This window comes from Sebastes fasciatus, chromosome 7, assembly GCF_043250625.1.
Source record: "Sebastes fasciatus isolate fSebFas1 chromosome 7, fSebFas1.pri, whole genome shotgun sequence".
NCBI classification, from domain to species: domain Eukaryota; kingdom Metazoa; phylum Chordata; class Actinopteri; order Perciformes; family Sebastidae; genus Sebastes; species Sebastes fasciatus.
Genome location: NC_133801.1, coordinates 16,420,734 through 16,433,979, shown reverse-complemented (window position 1 = coordinate 16,433,979; position 13,246 = coordinate 16,420,734). Strand labels below are relative to the sequence as shown.

The window sequence follows — 13,246 nt, the reverse complement described above, 5'->3', positions numbered from 1 at the left end:
TGGCTTAAAATAATAAAAAAAAAAAAAAAAGCATATTTATGCTCTAGCTTTAACCCAAGGAGTTTTACAAGCATTTGCCATCAACCAACAGACATTATCATAAGATATCAATTAGGATTATGGCTAAAAGTGCACATTGCATTAGACCTAATTATTTTCATGACAAGGATGATATCAGGCATGACAACGCTTGTTGTATGGAACTTCATATCCTAAACAGATTTTATGGTCATTATTTGGAATATAACGCTAATTTGTATATAGATATGTTTGATCAAAGACCATACACCTTTGTTGGCCTATGTTAGCTTGCATTATTTTATTTGAGATAAGATAAGATAAAATAAGATGAACCTTTATTAATCCCCGGGGGAAATTCAGGTGTCAAAGCAGCAAGCTCAGATACAGAGGTACAGGTATACAAAAAGATTATAAAACAATAAATAGAAATCAGAATCAGAATCAGAATCAGAATCAGAATTGTGTTTATTGCCAGGTGTAAGAGATTTACACTAGGAATTTGCTTTGGTTATGTTGGTGCAAGTCAAACAGTATAACAAAAGAATAGATAAAAAACGTTAGAATAAAATAGAATTTAAAAAAAATGAAATTTTAAGAATATACAATATACAAAATAAGCTATAAACAAAAATAAAAATAATTACAAATACAGAATATACATAGTGAATAAACCTAGTGAATGGACAATTAAAAAAATAATGAAGCTAATAAAAAACGTAGTGTACAATAAATAGATGTAATATGTGCAGTCTATAAAATGGTATATGGGATGTAGTGTAAAGTAAGTTTAAAGTTTAAAGTGCACCATTTTTTTTGCTTATCATGCAGCTGCTGTGAACACAATATTTAAAATATACTGGTGTAAAAGTTGTCTACAATCAAAATTATCAAGGGCCTACATATAGTATGAAATGATAGGCCTATTTGTTGTCACTTGAACCATGAAGCTAACTTCATAGCTACACTCTAAAGAGAAAGCTATACAATGAAACCTCTTTATAATTAAGGAATTACAAAATCAAGTTGTATAAAACTACTTTTCATCTTTCATGGGGTGCCCTCATTTAGACTACTGATGAAAACAACTTCTGGCTGACTCACAGAGAGTCGTGGGAGTGGCTAACCGTGGCTCTGTTAGGTTTTAAATCCACACGTGGTCTGTGAGGTCTTGGGCTTGTTTAGCAGCGCGTTCAAACACACAACCAGAAACTTCTGCTCAACTCATGCCAGCAGCGAGCTGAACCTCGTCTCCTTTAATCACTGCAGGGGGGCAGACCAGACGGGATCGGACCAAACTTTGTGAGCAAAACATGCCATCTTTCCCCCTGAACCAGTTCGCTGACTTGGAAGAGATGATGTGCAAGGTAAGGAGGAGAAACGCGCAAAGAAAAGTTGAGCGGAGTGAAAAAGTTAGGCTAGGTAGCTAGTTAGCTCCAGTGCTAAGTAGCTAGCTGTACAGCTCTCTAAGTGGAGTTTAGTGGATACAATGTTGTCCTGTATTAACTGTTTTAACTTATTATTAGCTTTTATCTAACTTTTATCTGTTTTATGTGTTTTTTATAAAAGTTTTCCCTGGATTTGAAGCTAACTTGTCACAAAGTGGGAGCGTTGGCGTAGCATCGTAACATGTCCCCGTGAAACAAACGTTAGCTCATTTAGGGTTCCTTGGTTCCTTAGTTCCTTAACGTGACATGGTTAAAGCTAGATTTAAACCACTGCTGCTCACAGACAGGTTGTAACTTGTAAACTAGTCTATTAACTTTGTGTGCTCTAAACAACAAAAATCTACAGTTAAAGTTGTCAAGCTGAAGTTGAAAGCATGTGGTGTTTAATTCACTGGATGCTAGTAAGTTATGTTACAAATGAATACTATTTTTTAGGAATAAGGGTTTTACTGTACTGTACTATGAGCTGCATAGTACCATAAGGCTGGATTTTGATCACTTTGTGTGAGAAATATGGTCAACAAAGTTTGAAAAGACTATCTGCTCAAATGGTAGCATTGTAATTATTATTTATTTTGCATATTGTTGAGGCTAATCTATAAATAACAGTACTATAATGGGTCATTTAGGTAGTTTACGCACATCTGGATTGTACAGTACTCTAAAGGTACAACACTGAAACAAGTCTTACGTAGAAGCAAGTTATGTTACAAATTAATACTATTTTTTAGGAATAAAGTTACTAGGGTTTTACTGTTACTTGACTATCTGCTCAAATGGTTGCATTGTAATTCCTTAATTATTTTGCATATCATTTAGTGGTCTTAGTTAGTCTAACCTGACATGGTTAAAGCTAGATTTAAACCACTGCTGCTCACAGACAGGTTGTAACTTGTAAACTAGTCTATTAACTTTGTGTGCTCTAAACAACACAAGTCTACAGTTAAAGTTGTCAAGCTGAAGTTGAAAGCATGTGGTGTTTAATTCACTGGATGCTAGTAAGTTATGTTACAAATGAATACTATTTTTTAGGAATAACGTTTTTTAAAGGGTTTTACTGTACTGTACTATGAGCTGCATAGTACCAAAAGGCTGGATTTTGATCACTTTGTGAGAAATATGGTCAACAAAGTTTGAAAAGACTATCTGCTCAAATGGTTGCATTGTAATTCCTTAATTATTTTGCATATCCTTTAGTGTTCTTAGTTAGTCCAACGTGACATGGTTAAAGCTAGATTTAAACCACTGCTGCTCACAGACAGGTTGCAACTTGTAGTTTATTAACAAGTTGTGTCAGAACACCACAAACTAAACAACTTTGTGTCAGAAATAAACAACTTTGTGCTCTAAACAACAAGAAGTAGTCAGTTAAAGTTGTCAAGCTCCATTGAAAGCATGGAGGAGGTTTAATTCACTGGATGTTAGTAAGAAGAAGCAAGTTATGAATACTATTTTTTTAGGAATAAAGTTACTAGGGTTTTTACTGTACTCTGCATAGTACTAATACACTTGATTTTGATAACTTTATGTGAGAAATATGGTCAACAAAGTTTGAAAAGAACCACTACTGTATCTGCTCAAATGGTAGCATTGTGATTATTAATTCATTAATTATTTTATCCATAAATAGCAGTACTATAATGGGTCATTTAGGTAGTTTAAGCACATCTGGATTCTACAGTACTCTAAAAGGTACAATACTGAAACAAGTCTAATACTACACTTCCTTTAATATTGCATCAGAATGCTTTCTTATCTGTCTGTGTATACTTTCCGTTTCTGTCTTGTAGCTGTTTATATAAGACAATGTGCTTGTTAGGCCCTGAGAGGAGATTTGTATTAGACATAATTGCTGACTTAAGTAAATATTTGACAAAAGTTGGTTTTCATGTATACTTAAGTATGATAGTATTTAGTACCCATCACCCATGAATAACATTCTTCATCCATTAATTTATACTACTAGACAAGGAAATAATTAAAAAAAAAGTTAAATGTTTTCTAGATTGGATGTGCTGGAAAGCCAGTGGACTTAATTAATCTGTAAACATGATGGATAATTAAGGAAAATCTAGAGGGAAACAAACAACATTTGCCAAATGTATCTTCCGTAGTGTTCAGCGTGGAAACTGAAAACAATTACAACCATATAATGGTTAATCAATAGCACAACTGTTCATTCATTGTTCCCTGGGGAAATGTCAACAGATGTCGATGTATAGAAATTTACAATCATTGAAGGACAAAGTATCATGCCACAGGGATTTCTACTCTCACTCTATATTAATTGTAAACTATATTTGCTAATGTTGTGTTGTCTGTTCTTTTTTACAGCAGTTACTGAACCTCGACCTGAGGGAGCAGAACGGACCACTACCATCCCTCAGTCTGCCAGTGAGAACGCCAGGTTGCGTCGGTCAGCCACGTAGCAACATGTCGTTTTCCCTCTCGTCTCTCTCCTGCCTCCCCACTGATCCTTCAGACAGCGTGTTTCTGACCTCCGGCCAATGGGGGCAGCAGTCAGAAAGCCCTCTGCCCACCCAGCTCACTAATTCCACCCAGTGGGGGAAGTCAGGCTTCCTCTCCCAGCGCTCCATCAGCATGGTAGAGACCGGCAGCACCACAGCAGCAAGTCTAGGCTGGCCCGGGTCTGACATGACACACTCCATAAGTGACATCAGCCCCACTGCACTGAACACTAGCTCCTCCTCTTCCACCTCATCCGTTTCCTCCTCCTCGTCGCGCTATAAGACTGAACTGTGTCGATCTTTCACCGAGAGCGGCTTGTGCAAGTACGGCGGGAAGTGCCAGTTTGCTCACGGGCTAGACGAGCTGCGGGATCTTAACAGACACCCCAAATACAAAACCGAGCCGTGTCGCACGTTTCACACCATCGGATTCTGCCCCTACGGGATCCGCTGCCACTTTGTCCACAACAACGAGGAAGAAATGAAACACTCCTTCTCTCGCTCCTCCTCGTCCTCTTCCTCCTCCTCGAGCATCCCCCAGCAGCCGCCTTCCTCCTTCCGCTTGCACAGACCTCCTCTCGTCAGACAGAGCTTCAGCTTTGCCGGGTTTCCCTCTGCTCCCCAGCAAGCCCTTCAGCCTGCCCTTAATGCTCACCCTCCTCCTGCCACTGCCTCTTTCACACGCGCTCCGTCGGCCTGTCCTCCTTCCTGCGCCGACATCACTGACCTCCTTTCTCATGCCTTCCTGGAGATGGACTCTGCCTTCGAGGCCTCCCCTGCCCACCAGTACCAGCAGCCCCCCATGGGCCAGGCCACGGCAGCAGATCCATTCCTGCCTTCCCCAGACTCCGGCTGTTCCCCATGTGAATCGTCTCCGACCGCCTCCCCTTCCCTGAGGCAGAGTCCCAGCGCTACTGGGGTCTCTCCGGGGCCACTGGGCGCCCGATCCCTGTCCTACACCTCTCTGTCAGACCAGGACCAGGACCAAGATGGAAGCAGCTCTGCTAGCTCACTCAGCGGCTCTGAATCTCTTAACGAGGCCAATGGCAAACGTCTGGCGGTATTCAGTCAGCTGTCTGTTCCCGAGGATGCTACTGGGTTCTGCCTTTAGGCCGCAATGTGCTGTGAACACAAACATACATATCTACAAACCTGCAGACCCGGGATACTCCGAGACACAATATATGCAGTACACACATCCACACTGACGCGCACACACACTAGAACCCTATAAATGTACCCTCACACACACACACACACACACACACACACAGCCACCGCCACCGGACTTACCCCTGAGACGTTCTTTGCACCTGTGTGGCGTCAAAGGAAACAAAGGCTTAATGACTGACTCAGAGAGAGATTCGCTGATTAGATTTATGTGGTTAAAATGTCACTGTTGTATGCGTAAGGGAAGCCAGTGATGCAGAAACCGATATGTGTGTTGCCATCAAAACAAGAGTACAGATCAAGACAGAAAGTTGAAAAGTGCTGGAAGCGATTTTGCCAAAATAGTAGTCAAATAATAGTGTTGAGATGGCAAATTGCGACAAAGATCTAGTAATCACAGTGTGATTGGCCACAGTGCCGTCTGTTGTGGAGTCCAACCGCAATGTGACAAAGCCAAAGATGTCTTTTGTATCTCAAACGTTTTGATTATGGTAGTACAAAAACACACAACTTATGTTTTAGGAATTGTTGATTTTTTTCCATTAACTGTACACAGTATTGTGTTTATAAGCTGGTGAAACTGTTGTTTTCCTCCTACAGTGCGAGATTGTTTAGATCACTGGCCTTGAACCTGAATGTTAAGTTTTTAAACAACTCAAGTGCCTGTGTTGTTATTTACCAGGTCGTGTTGAAACAATATTTGCTGGTTTGTTAGGAAGGATGTGTTGACGGTGGGGTGCGAGTCTCCTTATGTGAGTTCAAGGTCTCTCTGTTGTTAAGATGACTACAAGTGTTCTTCTGTGTCTCATGCATTATTGACAAACTGCCACCAGTAAAAGTGCCAAAATGACCAAATTTAAGCTGCCTTACAGGAGGAGGAGGAAGGGGGGGCTCAGTTTGAGCTTAACATAAACAGCCAAGTAGGCCTGATCATACGTTCTCAAATCCCATGTTCATGACATATCGTTAACTGTATGACTTGCCAACTGGAAAAGCAGGACATGGGAATTTGTTGGGCTTTGATATGTGGAGTGTGCCAGCACAAACGGCAGAAAATCCATCAATATTGAGAGTCAAAGATTGACCAAAAAAAAACCCTAAATGAGCTGCCATCACACTCTGCATCTTATGATCTGAACATAGCTCGGGTTGCGAGGCACTTGGCGTTAAAGGAAAGTTTAATCAAGTCATGTGAATGGTTCATGCAAGTCCAGTTTCGCCTCTGGCATTTTCCCTAAAAACTTTGTGGTGCTAAAATGTATTTTAGATTATCTTAAACACAACATTCCCAGGAGTGGGTTTTTTCCCCCCTCTCTTGTCCACAGGCAGTGCTGGTGTTTTTTTTTTTATGAATATTCGTGTTTTTTGTGACTCACCCCCACCAGATTTCATCTCTCCGTCAGTATTAATTCCTCCTGTTACTGTTATGAATGTGTAGCGTTCCTGGTCACATGTATGTGAACTGTGCGCCCAGGTCTGTTGCCTTAACCGAGCTAGATCCAGCATTCTGTAGGGTTAGAGTCTGTATGCTTATTGTTATAGAAATGTTACTCGGCTGTTTTTGTGTGTTTATGACGTAGTTGGTTAGAAGAACAGACACTGGGCTGTTACTGGTCTATTTAAAATTGCCTTTTTCATCAACATGTTTGAGGCCTGTTTAGTGTTAAAGGTGATAATCTTTAGTAAATTAATTTCTTTAATTTATTTTAACGTATTTATAGAGGACTTTGAGTTGGTGATGCTTGTATCAAGTTTAATATATTTGGTTTCTTTTTTTGCTTTTTTTTTTGGTACTGGAAATAAAGTTTTTTGTTTTTGATTTTTTAACTGACTGAGTTTGTTTTTGCTTAATCAGCTTCTCAGGGTTACACTTAAAGTTATCTACAGGTAAAATCTATACAGGCATGCATAACATCCGCTCAGAAACCTCGTCTTGAGGTGCTGATGCAACAATGCAGATGCCAAACCTTCTGCCTTGTTGTATGTATTATGCTGGCTCTAGTATTTGTGCAGCGATGTTCACACATTTGTGACGTTTTGGATGCAAGGTGCAGGAAGGAAGGAAGCGAGCAGGAAACCAGTGAACTGTCATTTATGGTTTTCATTGTAGATAACATCCACCCCCCCCCTGTACTGTTGAGGTTTACTTTATATACACACATTGTCAAAAGTAAGTAAGAATTCGCTTCACTCTGAACTTCATATTTCAGATTAGACTGATAAATTAGTGATGTTAGTGATGAACAAGGACAATTTTTAGTTTTAATTCGTTTTTTATTAGACCGGTGAATTGTCTCAATCCATAAAGGAACATTTGATCCTTAAACTTGAAAACGTTTTGTTTAAAAATCAACACACTGGGACATGTCACAGCTACACTGGGAAGAAATCATTAAATAATGATGCTTTGTGTGCTGTGTAAAATACAACATACTCCTTTAGTGTGACTTTGGACTACAGTTTAACATTCAATTCATTTAAAATGGCTAGCATGGATAATCCGAGACCAGAAACTTCTATTTTCATCCACAAAATTACACTATACAAGAATGAAACATAACAGGTCCTCTGTGTTTTGTGCGCAGGAAATGTATAAATTATTAAGAAAATGCATTTGGTGTCTTCTGAAATTGTCTTAGCTGATTAAAGTGAGGTCTTGAAGGTCAAGAGGTACACCTTGGGCTCATTCTAAAAAAAAGACACCATAGTTAAAATGTCCTCATACACATTTTATGTTTGCAAAAATTGATTTAGGCAAGGTTAGTTATTGTATATTTGTCATCAGTCATAAGTCATTTCTGCCTCAACCAGTCTGCTGTAGGATGGCTGGTGTGTGTGTGTGTGTAGTCATGCCATTGAGATTTCATGTGGAGATAAGAAGTCTTTTGTTTGGGGTTTAATCTGACCAATCCTGGGCTCCCACCCATGTCCTTCTCCCTCACTGCCTCCACTGAATCCATCCTTCCTCCCTCACTTTGTTCCTCTCCTTTCCTTCAATTACATCCCCTCACCACTTTGTACACTCTGCGTAGCAGCTTAGTACTAGTTTAATCTTCTGTTGCTATGGTGAGCAATACAAGTTTGTTCATTAGGAGGTTAAACTACACAACTTAAAGGTCTTATTGATAACACTTTTATGTAGACGAATATTTAAAACAAAAAACAATACATCCACAGAGTCTTTGGAAAGGTGCTGAATAAAACTATGGCTTTTCCTGTGAATTAATCATTTAAAAAATGTTGGCGGGTCCAAAATGAATGGTTTGTTTATCTCTGTGGAAGATGTCTGACGTTTGGTTCCCACTTCTAACAAGACTTGTGAGCCAATAGTAAAACGACGTTGGTATCACGTGGTACCTCTGGGTCATCAGTTAATGTGGAAAAAAAACAGATAAATGTCTGAGATTGACGATAAGTTTGACGTTTAATATGATAAAACAGGAAAACAGCCAAAAACAAATGGTGGTCTAAATGACCTTAAAGTTAGTGAAGAATGTTAACATCAAACTACTCATCACTTTAAAAGAAAGTAATGATGGTAAGATTTTTTTTTCCACCACTCACAATGTCACACAAAAAAACAAAACAGGCCTATAGATGCATACATATGGTTGACCCTCCAGGAATCTCTCTTTCATGCTCACACACACACAAGAGCTATTATCTTGTCACTGTTAACATGAGATGGGCTGGCTGTCTGGGAGTGATTAGTGGCTGTGAAGGGGTTAAAGGCATGTGTGTGCCTGTATGGTTTCTCTGTGCTGTATTGTGTCTTATAGACATTCTCCCACACTCTTGCCCTGTGGGACATAGCAGAGGCAGGCAGATGGCTGTATTCAGGTCCACCGCGGGTCAACATATGGCCCCGAGAGACAAAGTTTGTGTTTGTGTGTGTGAGACAGAGAATCTCACTCTTCAGGGCTGCTATGCATGAGTGGAGGAAGTTGAATGAGTAGGAGGGAGGGGGGAAAGGTAATACTGAGAGCAGAAATAAAAAGCTGTGAAGAAGAAGTTGTGAGATAAAGAAGAAGTGATGGGAGAGGATTAAAGTGGGCGGCATCCTGTGAGATCATACAGGTGGTTAAATAAAGTACACTTGGTCGTCTGCAGATGCATTGCAGAAGACAATGAGAACAGCCTTTTGAGGCAGTTTATTCTTCTTTAAGTATTTTATACTACAACTCATTTTGGAATAAAACACACAAGCAGATAAAATGAAAAAGAAAGATATGAAGTATTGGTCATATGTCAAAGCTTTCGTAACAAAGCTAGCTACTTCACTACTAAGAATAAACATGCTTAAATATAAAATAATGATTACACTCAGAAGATAATGAAAGCAGATGGATATCAATGGAAAGACAAGAATGGCAAACAACTACGCTGAATGTAGTTCCCTTTTTGGGTAATAAAAACAAACTAAGTACAATTACCAAGAACTCAATAATACAAAACACCTTTGTTGCATGGCAGGAGGCCGTCACTATTTAAAAAACACTCCAATATGGAACAACCCAAATCCCATAGCGGACAGCATACTCAAAATTTGGGTAGATAAAGGCATTAAAATGAGGATTTATACACAGAGGGTATATTCTCCAGTTTCCAGCAACTGTCGTGGAAATACAACCTGCCTCAACACAACCTGTTTAAGTACTTGCAAATCGATCAATAGATGTCCTGGCATACCAGAGGAGACTCCTCCGGAGAAACAGTTACTCAACACCTTACGTACATCGACCAGAGGTCTAACGTCAGCTATTTATGATATCAACAAGAATTGTCCCAAATATGAGAAACCTCTCCCAAAACACGAATGGGAGTTGGATCTAAAATGTTCATATGATGATGCTGACTGGCACGACCTTTTGAAGCAAGCTCAAACGTTTTAAGTTTTTTCTCTCCTCCTGTTTTGTTGTGTGTATTTTGCTTTAATCAGTATTGATGAAAGAATGTTAAATACATAACAATTGTGCTCTGCCTGTATTTTTGGCAATAAAAAAATCATTACAAATAAATATGAAATAATTACAACTATGTAGCTACACCAAACTTTATTGATAGTATCCCTCTGTTTGCATAAAAAAACCTCTTATGGAGCACTAGCAGTTACCCGCTCTATTCAGACATGTGGATGTTGTGCAGCTGCACATATTGATCTGTTTACTACTTAACTTTCATTGTTTTGGACCCCAATTTTGTATTTTATTTTAATTAAATGGCCACTACTGAATTGTTAGGGTTCAACAATGACTTTAAATTGCATTTGGAGATTTCAGTTTTGTTTCTGCCTCCAAACTGAAGTGAGCTTTCAGGAAACCTAACCCACATCAATAGTCTCTGTCAACTTCTCACACTACAAAAGACTTCACGTGGACAGTGTTACTGAATTTTACCAAGTCATCAATTTGAGAGAATGAATGCTAGTTTTACTTGCACCCCCCCCCCCCACCCCCCAACACCTCCTTTCTTTCTTCTAGCCGCTGAACATCCCCCTCCTCCTCCTCCTTTACTCTCCTCCCTCCCTCCATTCACCGCTCCTCTTTGTGAGTGTATTGGTGATATTGTGATGCAGCGTAGAGCAGGAGGAGGAAGGGGAGCGAAAACAGCTGAACCCTCAACATCATCCTTCATTTTCACAGCGGCAGTCTCCACATTCCCTCACTTCATAATGTTCGCAAGACATTTAGATACAAGTACAAGACACTTCTTCATCTTTCTCTTCTCCTACACTGCTTCCTCTCCACCCCCCGTCTCTAATAAACTTCTCTTTTCTACTTTTCAATTCCCTCCAGCCTCCTGGGCTCTCTATTCTCTTTTTCCTCTTGTCCACAATCTCACCCTCTCTTCCTCCTCCTCCTCCTCCTTTCCAACTTTCTACAATTCTGCCCCCTCCCAAGCTTTCTCTCTAATCCCCCTTTCTGTTTCCTCCCCCCTTCTCTCCAGAGGGGATTTGTGTTTAATGGATTGCAACAAATGGTTAAAAGAGTGGGCTATAGTCAGGTGCTGCACATTTATGCAGACGCCTAACTTAATTTTCCTGACTATTTTCCTCTTCCACAACATTCCTACAGTTGAAAAGAAGTAAAAAAAAAACACACACATCTCGCTGTCACCTACGATGCACTGTGCAGATCAGCTGGAGTAGAGTGGCAGGCTACTTTTGTCTTGAGGGCCTCCATACTGAAGTAAAGGACACAACCCAGTTTGAGTGCTGACCTAAAGCTTTAAACAAAGGAGTTAAGAATATATTAAAGGGAGTGTAGTGTTGCACTTCCATGAAGTTGGGGGGACTTGCAAGAGATAGATATTTTAAAAGAATGATCACAACTGATGCAGAACAAGCCAAGGCATCCTGACTTTTAATCCCTAGCATGGGTCAAGCTACAAAAAAACACTGGATCCTACCAACACGTTCTCATCCCAACTCGTCATACACTGACACTTTGTCAGACACCTCGGCGTCACTTTTCGGTCGCAGTAAACACATGCTTAATTTTGTGAATTAAACAAAAAACACTTGCTTAGATTCAGGCAATAAAAACCATTTAGTTAGGCTTTAGGAAAAAACAACATGGTTGGGCTTCAAACTACTACGTTTGTACAATGAAAAGGACACTGAACGTTGTGAACACGGGACATGAAGAAACAGCTGATTGTAATGTGAAAGTGAAACTTAAAGTCTCTTTCGCTCTTTTTTGGGGATTTTTTTTTTAGCTTTTAGCTTACGCCTGCTCTACCATGTGAGCTACAGTGGCGCCCCAGTCTCGTTTGCTCTTTAAAGTATGTCACCACAGTACTTTCTCTGAGTGTTTACCATTTTAGAGGATGGGTTTACATTGTAGTTAATGGAAAACCCGGTTCGTCTCGTACCGACGCTAAAGGGTGCCTTGTGAATTTGTATCGAACGCCGTCGGCCGTGACAAAGCATCGCTATTTGACACCCCGAGAATGAGAACAGCTGATCCTACATTATGTAAACCAACAGCAACTCTTATATTAGACCCTTCCTAACTCCATACCATCAATTTATAATGCAGACTTTTTGTAAAAAATCTGTGGTCTCCACACCCAAGTCAAAATAACTCCGATGACATCACCAGGGTTCTTTTCTTAAGACTATAAAATGCTCCCTCGAGAGCCACAGAAGCCATTTTACAACTGTTTTCACAGGCCGATTGGAAATTGGTGGAGTGCCTCTTTAAGATGCAGTCCAACTCATTCACTTTCTCTCCTCCCACTATTTTATGGCAACCATTTATGCTTCAGGGAGGGGGGGGGCGGGGAGTTGCTATTGTTTCAATGTTGTGGTAACAGATGTGGTAACACTGTTTGTTGCAGAAATTAAAGACTTTAAAATCAAATTATAAAATGACACAAATATATATTGTTGCCATTATTTCAGTCAAACTTTGGCTATGCTTTCCAGTACATATGCCTGTATTTTATCTGCAGTGTTTTAACTAGAAAGGACGTCCAGATTTAGAGCACAATGAGAACATGAGGACAAGAGACGTTGTCCACATCAGTTGGCTAGTGAGCATGATTTTGTCCTACGCTATTGACTGCCCTGTTACATACAAATTCCGATGTGATGTTGTCGTTCATGATAATAACCATTATGTCAAATCTTCATTGAAATACTGAGGATACTACGGTTTCTTCTTGTATGGTGAAATACAACCTCCATGTTGTCTCTAATATAGATAGAAATGACTGCTGTCACAGAAGTAAGAGCAGATATGGAAAGTAGCATTCACACAGTAGTTTTTCAGGCCCGAGCCTGAGCGAGAGTCACATTGGGAGCGCATCGAATGGATATAAATTGACATGTAAAGACCCTTTGTTGTGTAAAACTATTACACCGACGGCAGTAGAATACTGGAAGAAATCAGGGATACTTTATTATAAGAGACAAAAATAAAAGCAGAGTGAGCACCATAATCCATCAACTAGAGCAATAAAGTCCATGTGGTGTCATACCAAAATGCAACTATAATGAAAATACAGAGGATTAATATCTAAAGCGTAAAATATTGTACCGAATCTGAATTTTACAGAACCTGGGAAAAATGATTGTAAACAGATCGACCATTGTTTTCTTGAAAGCTGAAGTTCCAGTCTAGCTTGCAGGGACGAAAC

General features: G+C 39.8%; 1 protein-coding gene across 1 annotated transcript; it reads left to right on the top strand.

The window, feature by feature from the left end:
- The first annotated feature begins 1,155 nt into the window (after positions 1-1,155).
- On the top strand, positions 1,156-6,934 carry LOC141771523 (mRNA decay activator protein ZFP36L1). Its single transcript, XM_074641900.1, has 2 exons — positions 1,156-1,385; positions 3,801-6,934. The coding sequence occupies exons 1-2, from the start codon at positions 1,332-1,334 to the stop codon at positions 5,043-5,045; spliced, it is 1,299 nt and encodes a 432-aa protein (XP_074498001.1). The 5' UTR covers positions 1,156-1,331; the 3' UTR covers positions 5,046-6,934.
- The last annotated feature ends 6,312 nt before the right edge of the window (positions 6,935-13,246 follow it).